This window comes from Castanea sativa, chromosome 6 (assembly GCF_040712315.1).
Source record: "Castanea sativa cultivar Marrone di Chiusa Pesio chromosome 6, ASM4071231v1".
NCBI classification, from domain to species: domain Eukaryota; kingdom Viridiplantae; phylum Streptophyta; class Magnoliopsida; order Fagales; family Fagaceae; genus Castanea; species Castanea sativa.
Window position 1 is genome coordinate 36330155 of NC_134018.1, and position 20006 is coordinate 36350160.

At 37.3% G+C, this 20006-nt stretch overlaps 1 protein-coding gene and 1 pseudogene across 1 annotated transcript; one reads left to right on the forward strand and one right to left on the reverse strand.

Annotated features, from left to right (window-relative positions):
• Nucleotides 1-11768: 11768 nt before the first annotated feature.
• LOC142639874 (heat shock 70 kDa protein 17-like) lies at nt 11769-18116 on the reverse strand. Its single transcript, XM_075814011.1, has 9 exons — nt 17921-18116; nt 16625-16870; nt 16353-16486; nt 15972-16212; nt 15235-15319; nt 14954-15104; nt 12190-12256; nt 11997-12097; nt 11769-11862 (listed from the first exon to the last, which is right to left on the reverse strand). Exons 1-9 carry the CDS (start codon nt 18101-18103, stop codon nt 11769-11771), a joined length of 1302 nt encoding a protein of 433 aa, XP_075670126.1. The 5' UTR covers nt 18104-18116.
• LOC142638292 (transcription initiation factor TFIID subunit 4b-like) lies at nt 12487-14641 on the forward strand (annotated as a pseudogene).
• Nucleotides 18117-20006: the final 1890 nt, after the last annotated feature.

The window sequence follows — 20006 nt, forward strand, 5'->3', positions numbered from 1 at the left end:
GAGAAACATATTCACTTCACCTTATCATAGAGAATAATACATAATCTTTAAGTATAAGATATAGTCTAATAAAACATCATTTAAGATACAACAGATAAACTAATTTCATTAAATAATTCAACCAGCCAATGGACATATATTAATATAACCACAAAAAATTCCAGACTTTATAAGAACAAAATTTAGCAATAATTTCACATCAGCCAAATTTTGAAACAATAGTTGATGAAAAGCGGTTTAAAGCAACAAAATGAGGGCAGGATGAAATCGCAAAGAAATATCAAACAGTTAAAGGAACAGTCTTGAGCACTAAAAAAAAATCACTTAGAAAAAGTACAAATTTTACTCAAAGCCAATATTTGTCACTTACAAATTGACTTGTGACGGGTTAAAATATGCAACGGCATTCTCGATGTTGAGAAACTAAAAAGACTGTCACACAAACTTCTGAAGCAATTCTTTAATGTTTTTATCTGCTTGATTGGATGAAAGCAAGTAAACCAACATGGTTGCAGTGGTCACACTTGCTGAGTAACCCTTGTCAACCATTATTTGGAGATAGTTCATTGCCTTTGATGTCTCATTATGTTTTAGTAACCCTTGGATGATTGGGTTATATGTGAACCGTTAGGTGAGCAACCATTCCTGTCCATTTTATCAAGTAGTTCACTCACTTCATCTATTAGTCCTTCTTCGCAAAGCCCTTTGATCATTATGTTGTAAGCCAGGACACCAAGTTGCAATACTTGGGTTAAAAGACTATAAAAGAGATCTCTCGCAGTCATAAGCTTCCTGGCATCACACAAACCTTCAACCAAGCTGTTGTAAAGCACAATATTATGGTCCAGCTTTTTTTTTTTTTCACCTCTTGAAACAATGTCATTGCCTCATCAATTGTTTTATTTTGCGATATCCATATATCAATATGCTATAGCTAATCCCATCAGGAGAACAAACACCCTTAACCATCATATCAAATGCTTTGACTGCATCACGCATTCTGTTTTGCAAATGGTGTCCATCAATCAAAGAATTGTATGTGACTGTGTTAGGCTCAATGCCTATTTGAATCATCACATCAAAAACTTCTTTCACCTCTGTTACCATCCCCTTTTTGCAAAGTGTGCCCACCAATATGCTAAATGTATGCACATCTGGCATGACCTTCCTTTGCGCCATCTCATTCAATAAAGTAGTAACTGCTTCCATCGACCAGAGTTGCATATACCTTGAATCAAGGTATTTTAAGTGATAAGGTGTGGCTGAACGCCTTTGCTCCTCAAATCAGACAAAAGGTTGAAAGCCACACCAATCTCGGGAATCTTACTTACACAGACCACTTACAATAGTTCCAGTCCACAGGTAACTGCATTAGGCTCATACCCTTTCTTCTCCATTTCCTCTACCAACCTCATAGCTCTAGCAATATTACCTTGAAGACAGAGCCCTTTCAGAAGTGTTTAGAGTTATATGGTCTGGCTGATAACCAAGTTTCGAAATTGTTGCTAAGATAGAGAACCCAAAATCGACACGGCTCAAATGGAAGAAGAGTATTCAAAGTATAAACATCAGGAGATATTCCAAGTGATCCCATATCACTATTTAGTGAAATGACTACTGAGTAATGCAATTGCACCCAACATGTGATTAAAATCGTCAATGGAAGGCAAAGGGTGCATGTGAAGCATTTTATCAAACAAGTCTAAGGCATAATCAAGATCCCTCAAGTATCGAAATTTGCATTGATCTCTCATGGATCTTATTAACTGATTTTGATTCTGATTCTGATTTGGGTTTTCCACATTTACTCTAGCATTACCACTATTACTACTACAGTGACTAGTAGAATAAGTAAAAGCATGAAATGGAAGGCTTAATCAAATGGTTGAATACAGAAACAACAGAAATTGTTGATTTAGCAGAAGCAGTACCCATTTCCCTAACACCACCAAGAACAAATAATTCTAGTTTTCCTCTTATTTGATTCGGGTCGGGTTCGATGGAGCTCCGGGACTTCAAAGGAGAAGTCTCGTTGCCGTTTGAAGCTGTCAGCTCTTGAGGATGGATGACAAAACTCAAAAGGGAGAAACACCAAGAAAACGGGGGAATGTGCAGATTAGCAGTGTGGGGCATCTATGTAGTAAGTTAGGCAACGTTTGAAAGAATAAAGGAAACTAACATCTCGAGTTTTTGAAACTCGAGATCCACATTAAAACTCGAGTCTCAAAGGCTCGTTTTGTGCTCGCTTTGCGCTCGCTGAGGTGGACAAAAATGCCACCTAGATCTCGAGTCTTAAAAACTCGTTTTGCGCGAAATAAAAATCGAGTCTTTAAGACTCGATTTTCATAGGCAAAAATATCTTATCAAACGCATAGAACTCGAGTCTATAAGACTCGAGTTCCACTGGAAAAAATAATAAAAACTCATAGAACTCGAGTCTTATAGACTCGAGTTCCACTGGACAAAATATTAAAAACACAACACTCAGCCCGTATTAACTCTCACACTCAGCCCGTATTAACTCTCACAGAGAAACCCAAAAACAGAGCATCCATAACTCTCACACCACATTGTCTCTCACTCTCACAAAACCACATTGTCCACTCTCACTGCTCTTCCCTCTCAGCAAATTCATATCTCAGGTAAGGGTTTGCATAATTTGATTGTCATTGTAGTTGGGTATGTTGTCTATGGGTGTGGGTTAAAGAGTTTGACTATTTATTTTATAGATAGTTAACATAACTTAGTTAATTTACCAATATTGTAAATTATAGAACTTTGTTTTGTTAGTGTTAATTTTTTGAGTATTTATTTGCATAGTTTTTGTTATCAAAATTTTATTCATCATTTCTAGGCTTTTATTTTTATCATGATCTTACAAGTTTTTTTGACTTTATTTATCATTGGTTTGGGTATGAAATGGGTAGTGAATGAATGTAATGAATGGGTATGTAATCATGCTCATCTACCCACCTAGTTCTTTCAGAACCCTTTTAGGCATTATAGGTCACCACACAATGGAGTAATAGATAATTCCGTCTCTCCATCCACTAGGATTAGAAGGTTTACATCTTGGCTTTTAGATATTAATGGGCAATGGGGCACTCTATAATCTGGCGTGAATATGTTCAACCTTAAGATCACATTAATTTTTTCCCCCACTTTACGACTATGTGATTTAACTAACATAGTACTTGACTTGAACAGGTTCACAATGCCTGAAATTGTTATAATCATATACCACGGTGGTCCGCTTAAGAATACCAATGCGAACAAGGGATTGCCATTTGAGGGGCCGGGTATAAAGACCTATTATACCCAAATTGATCGTAGGTTGAAGACCCTTGATGAATTGAAGATGTTTGTTATGGAAGAGTTGTGTGAGAATCCTGATGTGCACAACATACAAATTACTTATTGTATGCCAAATGAAATCCTGAAGCATCGGATTAATTACAAGTATATGGTGATAGAAACAGACAAACATGTAAAGATCATGTTTAACAAGTTGGAGAGTATAGCTGAAGTAACTAACATTGAGTTGTACATACAGTTAGAGCCGCGTGCAGTATGGCAAGAGGATATCCAACAAACAACCACAAGCTTACAGGTTACGATTCCGGATGCTCAATATGAGTATTCTACACATGTAGAGGATGATGATGTTCATGCCGATGGTGATGATGACGACGACGACTATGTTGATGAGATACTGCCGTTAACAATGATGATGACGACTATGTTGATGAGAATCTTGCCATTAACGGTGAAGATTTTGCTGATAAAGATGAGTATGAAGACATGATTGACAGAGGGGACTTTCAGGACTTTGAGGACTTTGAGAGGGACATTGATGACAATGAGACATTGGACGGTAGTGAACCTGATGCAGACAATGTTATTAGTGTCCAAAGCATTACAAACACAATCCCTGTCTACGCACCTCCTGCGTTGTCATTCTCTACAAATACTTGGGAAAATATGGTTGATCCTTCACATATTGAGATGCCATTTGTGTCTACTTGGAGAGAGGGGATGAATTTGTGCAAAGGGTTGACTTTTGCCAATAAAGTGGAGATGAAGCACGTATTAACAATTTGTGCCCTCAAGGAAAACAAACATTTTAAGATCATTAAGTCGACGACGAAAAATCTTTGTGCGAAATGCGTGCATGAGTCATGCAAGTGGTATGTCTACACAGTTATGAAACCCGATCTCCACGGACTATGGATGGTCACCGTGTATGTGGGTCCTCACACGTGTATACCGACTGGGGTGCGAAATGATGGTAGAATGATGAGTTGTAATTTTATTGCAGCTGAAATCCATAACAAGTTACATGAGGATCACACTACTCAAATTAAGCATCTCAGATCTCTGATAGAGTCGAAATATAATGGTCATAAGCCTTCTTACTACAAGGTATGGGATGCGAAACAAAAGGCAATTGCGTTTATGTTTGGAGATTGGGAAGAGTCTTACCAAAGGCTGCAAAAGTTGCTAATGGCATATATTGATCAGGACCCGACTACCCTGTTTTGCTATCGTGTCACACCCACCGATGAAGATCACACCGTATTGTTGCATTATGTGTTTTGGTCTTTCGGTCCATGTATATCAGGATTCAAATACTGCAAGTCGGTTATCAGTATTGATGGGACCCATCTGTATGGTAAATATCAGGGAAAGTCGTTGGTCGCAATGGCAACCGATGCTAACAACAAGGTATTCCCTCTCGCCTTTGTTGTTGTGGATTGTGAGTCAAGGTCCACTTGGAGGTGGTTTTTACGGTGCCTCAGAGAAACGATTGGCCACCTGATACCTGACAAAGGCATTTGCATAATTTCTGACCGACATCTTGGTATCAAAAGCACCATTGCAAACTGGCCTAGAAGGGATGATGGAAAAACATAGGTATTTCATAGATATTGCCTCCGACATGTTGCTAGCAACTTCAACACCCATTTTCAGAACTCGACTCTAAAGTCAGCGGTGTTGAAAGCGGGATATGCTAGTCAGATAGTTAAATTTGCTACCATTATGGAGTCCATTAAGCAGGTGAAAATTGAGGCCATTAGGAAGAAGAAGAAGGTGACGGGGAAGGATAGTAAGGAAAAGAATCAAGATTATCTTCCATACACATACCTAATGAGCGAGTCTGTGGATATGTGGACCTAGTCACACGATGGTGGGAGACGTTTTGGGGCAATGACAACCAATATATCAAAGTGCTTCAATGGTGTACTGAAAGGTGCACGGGGCCTTCCTATTGCCGCGTTGGTTGAGTTTACTTGGAATAAACTTGTTCAATATTTCCACGATCGGCACAAAGAATACCATTATGAGTTGTCAGAGGATAAGAAATGGAGTGAATATGCCTTATCCACATGGGATTGAAATAAGCGTAAATCTGAGAAACACTATCTCAAGCCATTTAGCAATGAAGAGCTGATATTTCAAGTAGTTACCCAACTCAACACATGTAGTGCAGGAGGGGGAAACCACAATTATGAAGTTCGGTTATGGGAAAAAACATGCAGTTGTGGATAATGGAAAAACATAGGGATTTTGTGTTCACATGCAATTAGAGTATGTGACCATTTACATATTGATTTGACCACATATATTCACCCATGTTATGGTTTGAACCATGCCCTTAACACTTATGAGCATGCATTTGTGGTTCCTAAGTCACAGTCATTGTGGAGGGATCCTATGGGGCCAAAGTGGTTGCCTAATCCAGCATTGTTGCGGGTCAAAGGTCGACCGGTGAAGTCAAGAATAAGGAATGAGATGGATGGAGTGAGAAATAAGGATCGAGAACCGGGATGGCGGAGGGAGGACGCAGATTTGATAGAGAGTCAACCCAAGTAGACATGTGGACTGTGTCATGCTTCCGGGCATAACCGCAGAAAATTTCCGCAGTCCCGTGGCGCTTCCACAAGCGGCCATGTTCCACACTAGATAGGTAGATGGCAAAAAGTTATGCATCGGTTAAATGTTGTTCATTCGATGTTTACCTAATGTTTACTATCTTGTCTCCTAACGTAATTACTCTACGTTTTTCAGGCATGCTTCCATGGACGACGTTTTTGTCATGCGGATTGCCGATCTTAGGAAAAGTGACTACGTTGTATTGGCTCTATGTGAACTTTTTGGTTTTTGTTGAATGTACTTGTAATTCTCTATCCAATGTACCTCTATGAAGATTGTGATTTGAGTAGTATGGTTAGAACTGCAAATTAAGCGTGGTTGGACATGTTTAGAATGTTGATATATTAAGAATGACTTTTGTTGTGATTTGAGTGCATTTACATTGTAAAACTATGGTTATGCAAAGAGCGTAACGATTTCTATAGTTTGGTGCCTAATGAGAACGTATTTTGATGTAATTTAAGTACATTTACATTCTCAACTTGTCTACCTCTCAATGAGTATTTATGGATTACATTCTTAGCTTCTCTACCTATGTTTCTCAGCAGGTGTGTGCACACATTTCAGTTTTTGGTTTGTTGCATGTTTGGGGGGGGGGGGGGGAACAAAGCATTGCTCTCTGCCTGAAACAGAGCATGCTTCTGTTGGGGGAAAAAAATTCCCAGTGAAACTCGAGTTTTAGAGACTCGAGTTCCACTGGAAAAAAATTTCCCACTGGGAAATAAATGCTGCAATAGAGCATGCCTCTCTGCCTGAAACAGAGCCTGCTTCTGTTGGGGGAAAAAAATTTGTCCAGTGAAAATCAAGTTTTAGAGACTCGAGTTTCACTGGGAAATAAAAAAAAATTCCTAGTGAAACTCGAGTTTTAGAGACTCGAGTTCCACTGAAGAAAAATTTCCCACTGGAACTCGAGTTTTAGAGACTCGAGTTCCACTGGGAAATAAACGCTGCAATAGAGCATGCCTCTTTGCCTGAAACAGAGCATGCTCTTCTAAGGGGAAAAAAATTTCCCAGTGAAACTTGAGTATCAAAAACTCGATTTTTACTCAGCATGAATACTCTGGTCCAATACATCTAATTCGGTCCACTGTGGTCCTTTTGGTCCATTCAGTTTAATTTGGTCCCAATTCGGTCCCTAAAATCTACTTTGGTCCTATTTGGTCGACTTTGGTCTTATTCAGTCATTCATTTGTAGTTGGTCTAATTTGGTCCATTCAGACCACTTTGGTCCATTATGGTCAATTTCGATCCATTTTGGTGCACTTACATATATAATGGGAAACAACAGGTTTAGGTTGAGAGCCTTTATTCTAAATCTAAATTTATTAAAACAAATTCTCAAATTTCAAAGGCTTGAGTTCCTTTCACATTTTTTTTTAAATGTCACTTCTTTTTCTTTTTTTTTTCTTTTTTTTTATACATATGAGCCTTTTAGTGCATGTGGCTCTGCCACTGTGTTTCGAAAATAAAAATAAAAATCTATACAAATATGGGTTGCATAGAAAAGAAGGTAGCGAATTGAGCTACAAATATTTTTGAGAAATTTTGTAAAACGAAATAGATTTTATAAGTTGAATGTCATATGGGACAATCCTTTGAATACACAGATATGCAACCCATCCGCACTCACGTGAATACACAAATATGCATAGTATAGAAATGCACCGTTTTCAAGGATGCAGAGCATCCGTGAAAAGTTTATGCATCAATTTTGGGGGTCAGCTATCCACCATTGCTACACTGATGTTCACAGTGCTACATGTGCTGCTCAATAGCTCGGCACTGTTGAACCTTATCCAGTCATATCATTCACACTCACGTCAATACACAGATATGCATCCTTTTGCAATGCACTGTTTTCAAGGATGCAGAAGACCCCTAAAAAGTTTATGATGCATTTAACACAACTCAGTATTGTCTTGTCAAGTTCATGTCAGATGAAACACAAGCATGCTGAATACTCTTCAGCTGAATAGTCATGGCAGTACACTGCAACTACTGCCCAGAACAAGAGAATCTCACTATGATATTGGGAACATTTGAACAAAAAATTTGTATCGTGGTTTTCTAGCCTGTATTAACATGACAAGCCCGAATATGTTAAATTTTATTATTGAATACACAGTGGAATGAGGTTATAAATGCACCACAATAATGATCTTATTCCTACACCACTAACTTCGTAGGTTGACTAAGCTATGAGTCGCAACGCCTCAACATCATCTTGTACACATAGAAACAAGTTTCAATCTACTTCAACAAATGAATTATCACAAGTTCCAGCAGATCAAAAACTACAAACATACACAGACCACTATGGAGGGAAATGGGTTGGAAAGAAGAGAGATTTCGTTAATATGTCAATATACACGTACAAGAGTCTTGGAAGCGTTGGGCACATCATGGTCGGCAAACCTACAAAACTAAGTACAGATACCACCGCAATAGAGTTCACCGTAGCAGAACCACCATGGTCAACCCTATACGAGAAGAGATGTGAGTTGGAGGTGTATTGTCGATGGCACGGGTTACAAGTTCCTAAGGCACGCTCAGTCAAGTTTCCTAGAGATGAACCTGCCAACATACTTGCTCGCCTTGAACAAGAGAACAATCAAATGCAAAGGCGACTAGACCATTTTCATGCAGTCCAAAAAGCTAGGAAGCATCTAAAGGGAAAGGCGCAAGAGCGAGCCATGAAGTCTATTAATGAAATTACTGTGTTAGATGATGAAAGTGATATTTCAGACTTCTCAGATTCAAGCAATGATGATTTCCAAAAATTTCTACCTACGAACATTCAACGTTGTTGTTGATGTCTACACATTTTGTGCAATACAAAATGTTGTTGTTAATGTCTGGCAAATGATGATTATGTATGTGCACCTTTTGCAAATCTAAAGATGAATTGTTCATTACTTTTGGCTAAGTTTATATGAAATCACTTACTCATTTTTTCCCTGTTGTTCGTTGTTGGTATAGAATGAAAAGTTGTACTTGTATTAGTGTTTGCAAGAATTATAAGTGCTTGGTGAAAATTATGGTCTAAACTCACATAATATACACATCTATTTCAACAAGTTAAACTCAAATGGTATGCATATCAGCATATGGATAAAGTCAATTATTTCTCTCTAACTCCTGTCAGTCTCAAACCTTGGATCACTCCCAGCAGACAAAGTCTTAATTGCTTCAATAAAAACATCACACAGTTGGTATTGCCCACCATGAATACACAGTACTTGCTACATCTGAGAATTTTTACGACTCCAAAGTCGCAATAGTTTTGAATATGGCTCTATTTAATACTGAGAGTTTGACTTAGACAGTAAAATGCCACATAGTTGCAAAGTCATGTTCGCATGTATTGAATTGTATATCAACTGATCAGCATTCTACATTTCTTTTTCTTTATCTTTTTTATATTTTTATCATTCAAAACACCAATAAATACCAAGCATACTAAAGAATTGATGCCTTCAATAACCACAAGGTCCACAACTTACTCACTGAGGAGTTCTATTTCATATTTTCCCCTTTCATTTTCACAAAATTTTGAACCATCCTATTCTTAAAAAGAAATGTTGATAATAAGTATCCATATTATTACTTTTCTTCTAATGATGGTATCAATTAAAATTTACCATGAATGTTTCACAATCTTAGTAGACCCTTCACGTCTAAAACAAATTCAACTAGATTCTCTCGATGGTTTTTTTCCCCCCTTCTTCTTCTTTGGTTTATCAAAGGGATTAAAAATAATTCACTAAAAAGGAATCACAAGAAATAAGAATTTACTCGCTTATCACCTTTACTAAAATATAAGTATTAAAATCTGAAATTCGAGAATTGACCAATGAGAAGGAATATATGAATCAACAACGCCACCCTCAATGAGGTGCAAATATATCAATTTCCACAGACCTGTAATTGGTCTAGAGAAGAGACTATGATGACAACAAGCAGCTCTCAATTAACATAAACCCATTTAGATTGAATAAGAAATATATCCAGCAAGATATGTTACATGAACCATTCTCAAATATAAAATGGTCTCTAATCATCTTTACAAAAAATTTTGTATTCAGTGTGAATGTTTTCTAGGCCAACCCAGAACATGAAGAACCCAAAGCTGAAGGATCCTTCAATTCAAGACACCAGCAGCATCATGCCACATCACCTATCCAAAAATGAAGGGTTACATATCATTAGGGCCGGTGGCCGAAGGCATCTTTGGTGATGAGCAAGGTACCTCAAAGTTGAGTTAAATATACTTCTGGTAACCATTTGCTTCATACCTGATATTTATTATTGAGCACCTAACCTTTTAAATAGGTTATCGCTAGAATATCAGTTTCAGAAACACATGGCATCAGCTCCTCCAATGCAAAATTGCAGAGCAAGGTTTGTAAACCAAAGCATGAACAACTTAAACGTCAAACAAAGGAATAAGAAACAAAGCTGGTGTAGTAATCCCTTTGAATACAAAGAAAGAGGACACAAAAGACAACTGTCCAATCAATTAATTGTACAGGGAATGCAACTTAAACTTGCTATGATTTTACAAAAAGAGTACAACCATAACTCACATTTATTAAAATCACAGAATTCATTCGGGATGGGTGACTTTCAAAGGAAAACTGCATGCCCCATTGCCTTATGATAGAACCAACAGAGAAGATCGGTGAAAGAAATAAAATCAATTTTCCTTAGTTTTTTGGGGATCCTCAGTTTTCGGGGGACCCTTCCACTTGAAGTTTTCTGCATATGTTTTCACCTGCAAGCAGAACGGAAAAAGGTTCTACATAGTTAGGGCTGATATGGATATTTTGAACAAGTAGATGAAACAGTATTCTAAGGATGGCTATGATCATGTTATGTTTCTTAGGTCAAGTGTCAATACAAAAATACAAGACTAGCCACATGCTGACTAAAAACCATCTAAATCGTGAACTTACATGGCCACAATGAATCAATATTCCAGACAGTGGTGCTTAATAGCCCAGAAACCTGACCTAGAGGGTCGCGGATGGGTTTGAACAAGTACAAAGTCAGCTTGAGCCATGGGGGGTAGTTTTTTGAGGAAATTTAGTATTCAGGCAGGTGTCGAGTGTGAGAAAAACCCATCCAACAAACCCAACCCGTCCAAATTACAAACAAACTGCCAACCTTGTAAAGAGTTAGCAGAGAACATTCTCAATCCATTCTCCTGTGTCAATTGTTTTTTTCTAAGATGATTTGAAATTTGATTCAGTGAATTAAGCAACAGCAGCTTTGTTGTACTTTTTTTTTTCCCCCTGTAAGTAAGTTTTGGCCCCAAGAGGAGCACGGAGAGAATTAAACTAGTGACCTCCGTTGTATGAGTTGTGGTCCATCATACAAAAGTAATTAAGCCTTTTTGTTTTAGAAAATATAAATAAATTAGAACACCATCAAAATAATCTAATATTCTAGTCTATAGTAGGAAGAGATTGATGTCTAAATTACAACTAAAAGTATGGTTATTTTTTGTGCCAATCAGCCAACCATCATATATACTATGTACTTGACGATAAACTGTTTCCCTTTCTTAAGAGGCTAGGTTTGTTTCCAAAATTAAGCTTTTATCTTGTATAGTTCCACCTTACTGTCTTCCAAGTACTCATGCAATTCTGTAGGGTTAAATGTTCAACACATAAAATTTCTTCCTACTTTATACTAAATTATCTGACTAATATATATTTTCCCTGGCTTCAACAGTTTGAAAAACACTAACTGGTTCAACCACCATACTGATCTCCTCCTGAAGCACATGCAAAGGTACATATGGATTTTTTCTCAATTGAAATTTGTTATAACTACACTGTCACCATTTGAAGTACCTGTTGCAGTTCAACAAGATATCTCCGAGCGTGTTCAGCTGCTGTCGGCCGTGCAGTAAGCTCTTTAAATCTACAACCAAAAGTTCACTAGGTCAAACATCATGTTTAGCCTCTCTAAATTCACAATGTTAGAAGCAGACATACTCAATTCAGTTCAACTCAAGATAGCCTTAATTTCAACAACAATTTTATTACAAGATATACCTGAAGAACGTGGGATCACCAAAATCTTTTAACATATCTAAGCGTTTCTGAAACTCTGCAGCTGTAGCATCTTCACCGTCTGTGTACAGCCAATCTTGAACCTGAGGCAATTCAAGTTTCTTAAGTTAAAAAATATCTACTGACAGCTATGTGACTACAAGCATTCTGATTTGGTCAAAAAAGAAATCCTAACCTCATCAAGCTTTTCCTTAAAAGATTCACGTTCCTCAGCAGTAGAAATTTGTTCAAACTCCTCAGATGTTTCAAGCTGGAATAAAAAAAACATGGCATCAATTGAGAAAGCCTCTTTATATGTCCAGTAGACAACAACAATAACAATAACAACAAAGCCTTAGTCTCAAAACTTTGGAATCAACTATGAATCCTTAAAAGATTAATAGGTGTCGGCCAAATGTATTTTTCTCCAGTAGGTAAGGTATATTAGAGCATCTTTATGGATTTAGGGTTTGTTTGGTTGAGAGGATGGAAAATGGGAGATGGAAAATGGAGGGAACTACAGAGAAATGCATAGAAGCAAGAACAGACTATATCTGGAATGGAGCTAAAGCAACATGAATCTATTATTGAAAATCAGCAGCAACAGAGTGATGCCTCGAAGGAACTCAATCGCCTCCAAATGTCACAGAAAAGAACCCAAGATGATTGTCAACAGGGGCCGGGACAACAAATTTCCATCCAGAATCCTCAACAAATTCACATCCAGAATCCTCAACAAATTCCTGTCTAGAATCCTCAAACAACTGGTATGCAGATTTCTGAAAAAACTCCTATCCTAGTACATGAGCCAGATAGAAGCTCTAGTATTGAAGGTGAATCTCAATATTCAAAATTACAGAAGATAAGTAATCAACAGGCAACAACCACAGAGCGAGCAAGCAACCCAATAAATCCTAATAATAGAGCAGGGCAAGTACCATTTGGCTGGTTGTTGCCTATCTTGCAAGCCCAACTTGATAAAGACAGGGCCATGCAACTTCAAACAATATTTGCTAAACTGAAGGTGCGTGTCTGTTTGTGTGAATGAACTGGGTGTTCATTAATTTTACTGATGAAACTAATTTCTAAACTATCAATGCTTTTCTAGAAAAATGAGATCCCCAAAGAAGGGTTTTGTAGGCTCATGAGAGGTATTGTGGGAGACCAAATGCTCAAAATGGAAATTCAAAAAATACAATCACAGGCAAGTATAGAATATTTTTACACTCATTCATCTCTATTCTCTTAAAACTTCAAATTTTTATTTCCCCAACATTGGGAGGAATCGGAGTGAATGGAATTAAGTTTAATGAAATTTTCATTAAAATTCCCAAAATACCCTTATATACTTAGCCTTTTGTTTTAAAATAGTGGTCTAATAGTAATATTATCATAAAATGATTATATTTCTTTCTCTCTATATTACTCCAAACAAGGTTACTTACTTTTCATTCATTTATTTCAAAATATCCAAATAAGATTACTTAATTTTATTCCACTCCTTTCTTTTCCATTACTTAAATACGCTCTATTACATTCCTTTATGATTTACTCATTCCATTCCTTTCACCACGGTGATCTTGGTGTACTTTTTACACTTCGTTTGAGAGGAGGGAAAGGAATGGAATGAAAAAAAAAAATATTTTAGAATATTTATTCCACTTCCTTGTTTGGGAGTTTTTAGTGGAGGGAATTAAAAAATATTCTTTTGTCTGGGAGTTTATGTGGAAGGGAAGGGAATAGGTAGAATGGAACGCTCATTCCTTATTCTCTAAAAACCTCAAAATTTCACTCCTCCTAAAATTGGGAGGGAATGAAATTAAGTTTAATAATATTTTACTAAAACTCCCAAAATACCCTATGTATTTAGTCATTTATTTAAAAATAAGGGTATTATAGTAAAGTTGTTATAAAATAATTTCATTCAATTTCTTCTAATCTTATTCCCACAAGATTACATAATTTCATTCCATTCCATTCCATTCTTTTCTTTTCATTTCCATTACTTAAATACATTCTATTTCATTCAATTCCTTTATAATTTACTCATTCTATTTTATTCCATTTATTTATGAACCCCCTAACGAAGTGTTAGTCAGTTATGTAGTGGTTTGTAATCAAGATAAAACCAACCTGTTTTATGCCTGCAGCCAAGTGCCAACCAATTGCAGTTACAATCTCAAGTTTCAGCACGGCAACACCCTCAGCGAATGCCATCTGTTAATGCCAGTTCCACACAATTCAGTGATCCCCATTCATTTGCACAACTTCATCAGAAGGGCACGATCTCTTCTGCAGACCCTTCGCATATTCCCTCTTCAGTTGTTAATTCAAGCTATCCAGCCATAGAAAACAATGCTCAGAAATCTCGAGAGGTGAATCGCCAGTCAGATTCTCATGGAGTGCCCGTAAGCCAAATGACTTCTTCGAATGTGAACAGTGTCAATCAAGAAAGGGAGCGATCCTCAATTCCTGCACAAGGACTTAACAAGCAGCAACAACATTTGCACTTTCCACCCATTTATGGAGGTAGTGGTGGTAATTATCACCCATATTCTGTGTCAAATGTCAGTACTTCCACATCTTCTGTCAAACCACAACCTCATGATGCGCAAATGAGGCAAATTTCACAACTCCTGGAACTATAAAGGAAGAATCTTCAGAGATGCAGTCTACTAGGATGGGTCTTACAACTTCTACGAGTATGATGCCTTCAAATTCAGTTTCTCGTTCCATAACAGCACAATTGGAATCTACTGTCCCGGTAATCTTATCTTCATCATCAATATTTCTCTATTGCATATATTTTTTGAGGTTTTGATCAATAGATTTCCTATGTTTTTACAATTGTATTTCAATTTTAAATGAAGAGTGGACTTCAATTCAAGAAGTAATCTTAATTAATATCTCCCTGATATTAATTAAGAAAATCTCCCCGATCAAGTATACTAAAGTGAAAATCTATGGAAAATGGGAGATGGAAAATGTATTTTAACTGTGCAGTTCTTCTTCGCTCTGCATCCTTTTTGTCCAATGCTTCTAATCTACGTTTAGCTTCAACAAATGTTTCTTTTGAAAGAGACATTCCAGGCCCCAATGTCTTCTCAACAATCTATAATTAATAAATGAGGGAAGTAAGCAAGGATAGTGTGGAAAATGGATATTTAATATCAGAAAATGTTTTAGACAACTGTTAATACATCTAAAGAAAATTCAAAATTATTATTATTATTTTTTTTTTCCTTAAGCGGGACCTTAAATGTCTTCTTTTTCAGCTTTCTCTCTGTACCAAGATCTATGGTATTATGTTCTCCTACTGTCTCGTTCTATGAAGCATGGGTGTGTTTCGGGATTCGGGTGCGGGAGCGGGTGCGGGAGCGTGTGCGGGACTCGGCAATTTTTGAGAAAGTAAGGTGCGGGTGCGGCGATTAAAAAATTATTAAAAATATTTTTATTTATATTTTTAATATATTGCTAAACATACTTTTTTCACATTATATAAATATATACCAAATTTAAGAGCAATAGTAAATAATAACTAGAATACAGAGAATGAGAGAGAACCTAGCTAAAGAGTGAAGGCAGAGAGTGGGAGAGAGGCGCAAGAAAAATGAAGAGGGAGAGGGCTGGGTCTTGGTTTTTTTCTAAACAGTGCGTTTGCACCTCTTTTTTTTTCGGCCAAGTTAAATGGTTACGCACCTATTTTTTTGTTTTTTTTTTTGAATTTCGGCCGGTATCTGCCAATTTCGGCCGGTATCCACCGATTTCGCCGGTATCGATTTGCGCCCGATACGGACCGATTCGGGCCGAATCGGCGCAAATCGGCCCGATTTCGCGCGCGTCGGCCTGAATCGGCGCGAATTGGTGCAAATTGCACCAAAAAAATTATTTTTTTAATGCTTGACGCGGCACGGACGCGCAGGCAGCGGCGTCGCCTGCGCGTCCCCGCGTCGGACGCAGGTGCGGCGGCCCAAACGCCGCACCCATGCCTCCCAAGTCATCATTAATTTCTTCTGAATCATTATTTGCACCAGCTTCAATTGATATGTTGGGGGAAGCAGTAATTGAATTCTCCAGGGTCAAAATCTTTTTAGGAACTTCTACCCATTCCGATATTTCGATAACTGCATCTGCCCTATCCAAAGAAAGAATTCCACTTCTACTGAGAGAGAAATGCAAATTTGCCTTGATGGGGGACGACAAGTTCCGGGATGAATACCTGAAAAACATAAAGAGAACATGCCATAAATCCAAATTAGAATTTGTCTAAAAAATCTGTGTGGAGAGAGGGTTGCTATTGCTTGAAGAATCAAAGCAAAATGCACATGAACATAAGATTTAGGAATTTGCTAATCTTACTTTTCACTTGCATCTGTTAAACCAGACACATCATACTGAGCAAGTATGGGAGAGGTAATACCAGGTGGTAAAAGATCTTTATCGTAAGAAAGTGAAACTTCAAAATCTTTCTTATGGATAATGGACCTGAACATCTGTTATGCAAGCAACCCCAAACATAAATAGTAGAATCAGAGAGGAAGACTAATGCATTCAAAGTATTTTTCCAACCAACCTTTCTCTTACAGAAATAAAAATAAAAATAAAAAGATTCATATTGCTTTGTTGTTTACCTTGCTTGGAAGTTTCTTCATTCGTTGTACCAGTAACTGCCTAGTGCTCTCATCTTTCAAAAGTTCAGGGCCGTCTAACTCAAAAACAAGCCCATAGGAAGAACCATCAACCATTCCCAGCTTGCGGTTCAATTTGATTCCATCACTTAGATTTGCAGCATGTAGTGCTGCACCGAGAACTATAGCTTCATCAGCATCCAGATGTTTGTCCAGATCTTTCCTTCCAAGAAACTCCTGGAGCTTAGCCTGTTATTAGGGAAAAATAAGTTTTTTCTTTTTTTGGATTCATTGACTGTCAAAAATGAAAGCTCAGACATAAATTTCAAAAGCTAGTGCTGTACAATAAAATTAAATCAATTTCGATATATTTTTTTAATTGGTATGATACACATCTGGTGGGTTTTGAACCCACAACATAACATTCCAACCTATTCTTATGGAAGGAAGAAATGTCATTTGAACCATAACTCATTAGTTAAATAATTTGAAGTAATTGAGACACCGATATATAATAAATCATAATGGTGACAGGTAACACTAGAAATAAAAATAAAATAAAAAACTAATTGCACATTGGCATGCTAAACATTACCATGCATCTTGACATTGACAGTTTAACCTGTATCATGAAGCCCGCACAAAATGACATGCAATTGCATGCACATTAATATGTAGTTAAACCATATTTATGACTAATATCTAGCTGAATCTCATGCAAAGCTGTGAGTTATGCATTTTTCTTTTGATGTGTGCACAGGATGAATACACATTTTGCATTCACCTCTTCATTGAAACAAACAAATAAATTGAGTATTCTATGCAGCACTTTTTACATATATGCCAAAATTTCATAAACACATAAACCTCCCAACCATACACAAATCATTCATATTGGACCCTGAGGAATCAATAAGAATTTTGCCAGAGCTTCAAAGGATTGGTCATAGGTTTATTATTGTTGCACATATAATTCAGAAATATATGTCTAGAAGACAAATTCTAACTGACACGCAGAAGTAAAAAATGGAGAATGAATCTTAAAAACTAACTCCAGAGAGTATCTTTAAAAAAAATTAAGTTGAAGCATATCTTTTAATAGTGCCACAAGGGCAAGAAATAAACTTTTAAACTAAGCAAGTAAAGTCAAGATAATTCTCTCATAGAATTGAGCTCAGAACCCAATCTTTAATTGAGTATAATATGCAACTAGCCTCATGTGATTAATGTTTCACTACTTGAATTTGAGATAAGATTCTCGCCAAAGAGCAAATTCATCAAGAAGATGACATTACAAACCTGCAACTTTGGGACTCTGGTACTACCTCCTATCAACTCCACTGCATATATCTCATCCAACTTCAAACCAGAATGCTGAAGCACTTCTTTCACAGGTATAAGAGATTTCTCCCACAGATCTTGACAGAGCTCTTCAAACTTCTCACGGGTTATGGTGCTCCTGGGGTAGGGGAGAAAATTCATTATAAGTATTAATAATTAATCAGTTCAGTACCTAAGGGCCAACCATCAGTATGCATAACTTGTAAGATAAAGGGGACAAGATAATTATGTTTAGAAATATAATGTAAACTGTTGTCTATAGAAAAATATAATAATTTTTTTTGATAGGTTCTCTTTCATTTTAGTTGGAAAGCTAAAACCACTAAAACTTTTGAGCATAAAATGGAAAGCTAAAACCACTAAAATATGCCAGTGTAAGAAACAAAACAAGAAACAGTATAGAGAACAAAGCAAAAGGCAACAAAACACAAATGCTACAAAGGGTTAAAATATAACAACTACGAGTACAAGCTATGTCATAATAAAGTTTAATAAAAATTGGCACAAGTAGCCTATACTTTAAGGAAGAGAGTGACTACAAGCTGATTATATGAAGTATAAAGAAGTAAAGAATAGTTGAAATTGACATCTTTTTTTTATTTTATTGGTAAATTACACACGAACCAAGTGGGTGGGTTTTGAACCCACAACCTCCTCCAGCCATTCTTATGGGGGGAGGCAATGCCATTTGAGTGAGAGTTCATTGACACTAACATCTATTTCACATCAAATCAAAGTAGCCAACATAATCTAAATCATTAAAATAGTCTATCAATGTGAGGAGTTTGTGCCATCAATGTGAAACTTTCCAACGAATCTGGTATTGTTACCCATCCGCAACATGAATGGGGAACAAATATCAAACTCCTGACCTCCACGTGTTCGTCTATCTAGAAAAAATGGATGCTTTGAAAAAAATGGATACTAAAAAAAAATTTTGATTCTCAAGCAACTACTAAATTCAACAACTGCAAGGAAATAAATTACTAATAAAATGTTTGCTATGAAATGAATCGCAAATTGGAGTTCCTTCTTTTATATACTTTTATCAACTTAGATGACTTTCAATCATATACAACTTCAAGATGGAATTTATATAGTAGACGCAAGCTTGACACTAGTAAATCAGAATAATATATAAAAAACCTTGTTTGAACAATGTTGTATTACCACAGCATGTGCAAGCTTATCTATTATTTGCACCAAGTAGCACATTAGAGATACCATGTCAATCACCTGCAAACAGAACGCAGGTCTTCAACAATAATGAAATATGAATAGAATGAACTTATTGCTAAAAAATGTGTATAATCCCCTTGCTCATTTAACACATCGTTATCATAATAAATGGTAGACTAACTAATTTTGCGTTTTTTAACCCTCGTGTAATGTTTGGGCGGGGGAGGAGGCTGCGGGGCATCATCCTTAGGTTCATCATCATGCTACAAAGACAGTAGATGCATACAATCAATATTCGGTGTAATCATAAGAATAAAGTGAACTACAAAATATATCATTACATTGTAATTAATAAAATATACCATAGAGCTGTCATTGTGTCCTATTTTGTGTCCACCTGTCCCACAAGTGGGTGCTCTTCTAGTGCGTTGCGGTCTACCTCGTGGGGGTGAGGGCTGATGAGGGAGATGCTCGTCCGGTACATCTGTAGCTGGCTGTAGAGTGTCAATCCCAATCGAAGGTCCTAAAGGGTCAGATGAGGATGAGGTAGGTGGGTCTATGGGCATAGTGGGTGCACTGGAGCTGGTGGGTGGGTATGAGGGTGTCTCGGGGTGTATAGGAGGGGTCAAATGAAACTGAATACCAAGATCAAAACTGGGCTGCGAAGGTGGGGTGGGTGAAGGGACCTCGGGCTGAGGAGATGCATCTGGGATGGGTGGATGGACCTCGGGCTGAGATGCATGCGGGATGGGTGCAGGTATCTCGGGACTAGTTACAACCCGAGGGGTTGTTGCACGCTGACCACGGCCCCTAGCTACACTTGTGCTTGGGCTGCTTGTTGTAGTAGGCCGACCACGGCCCCTAG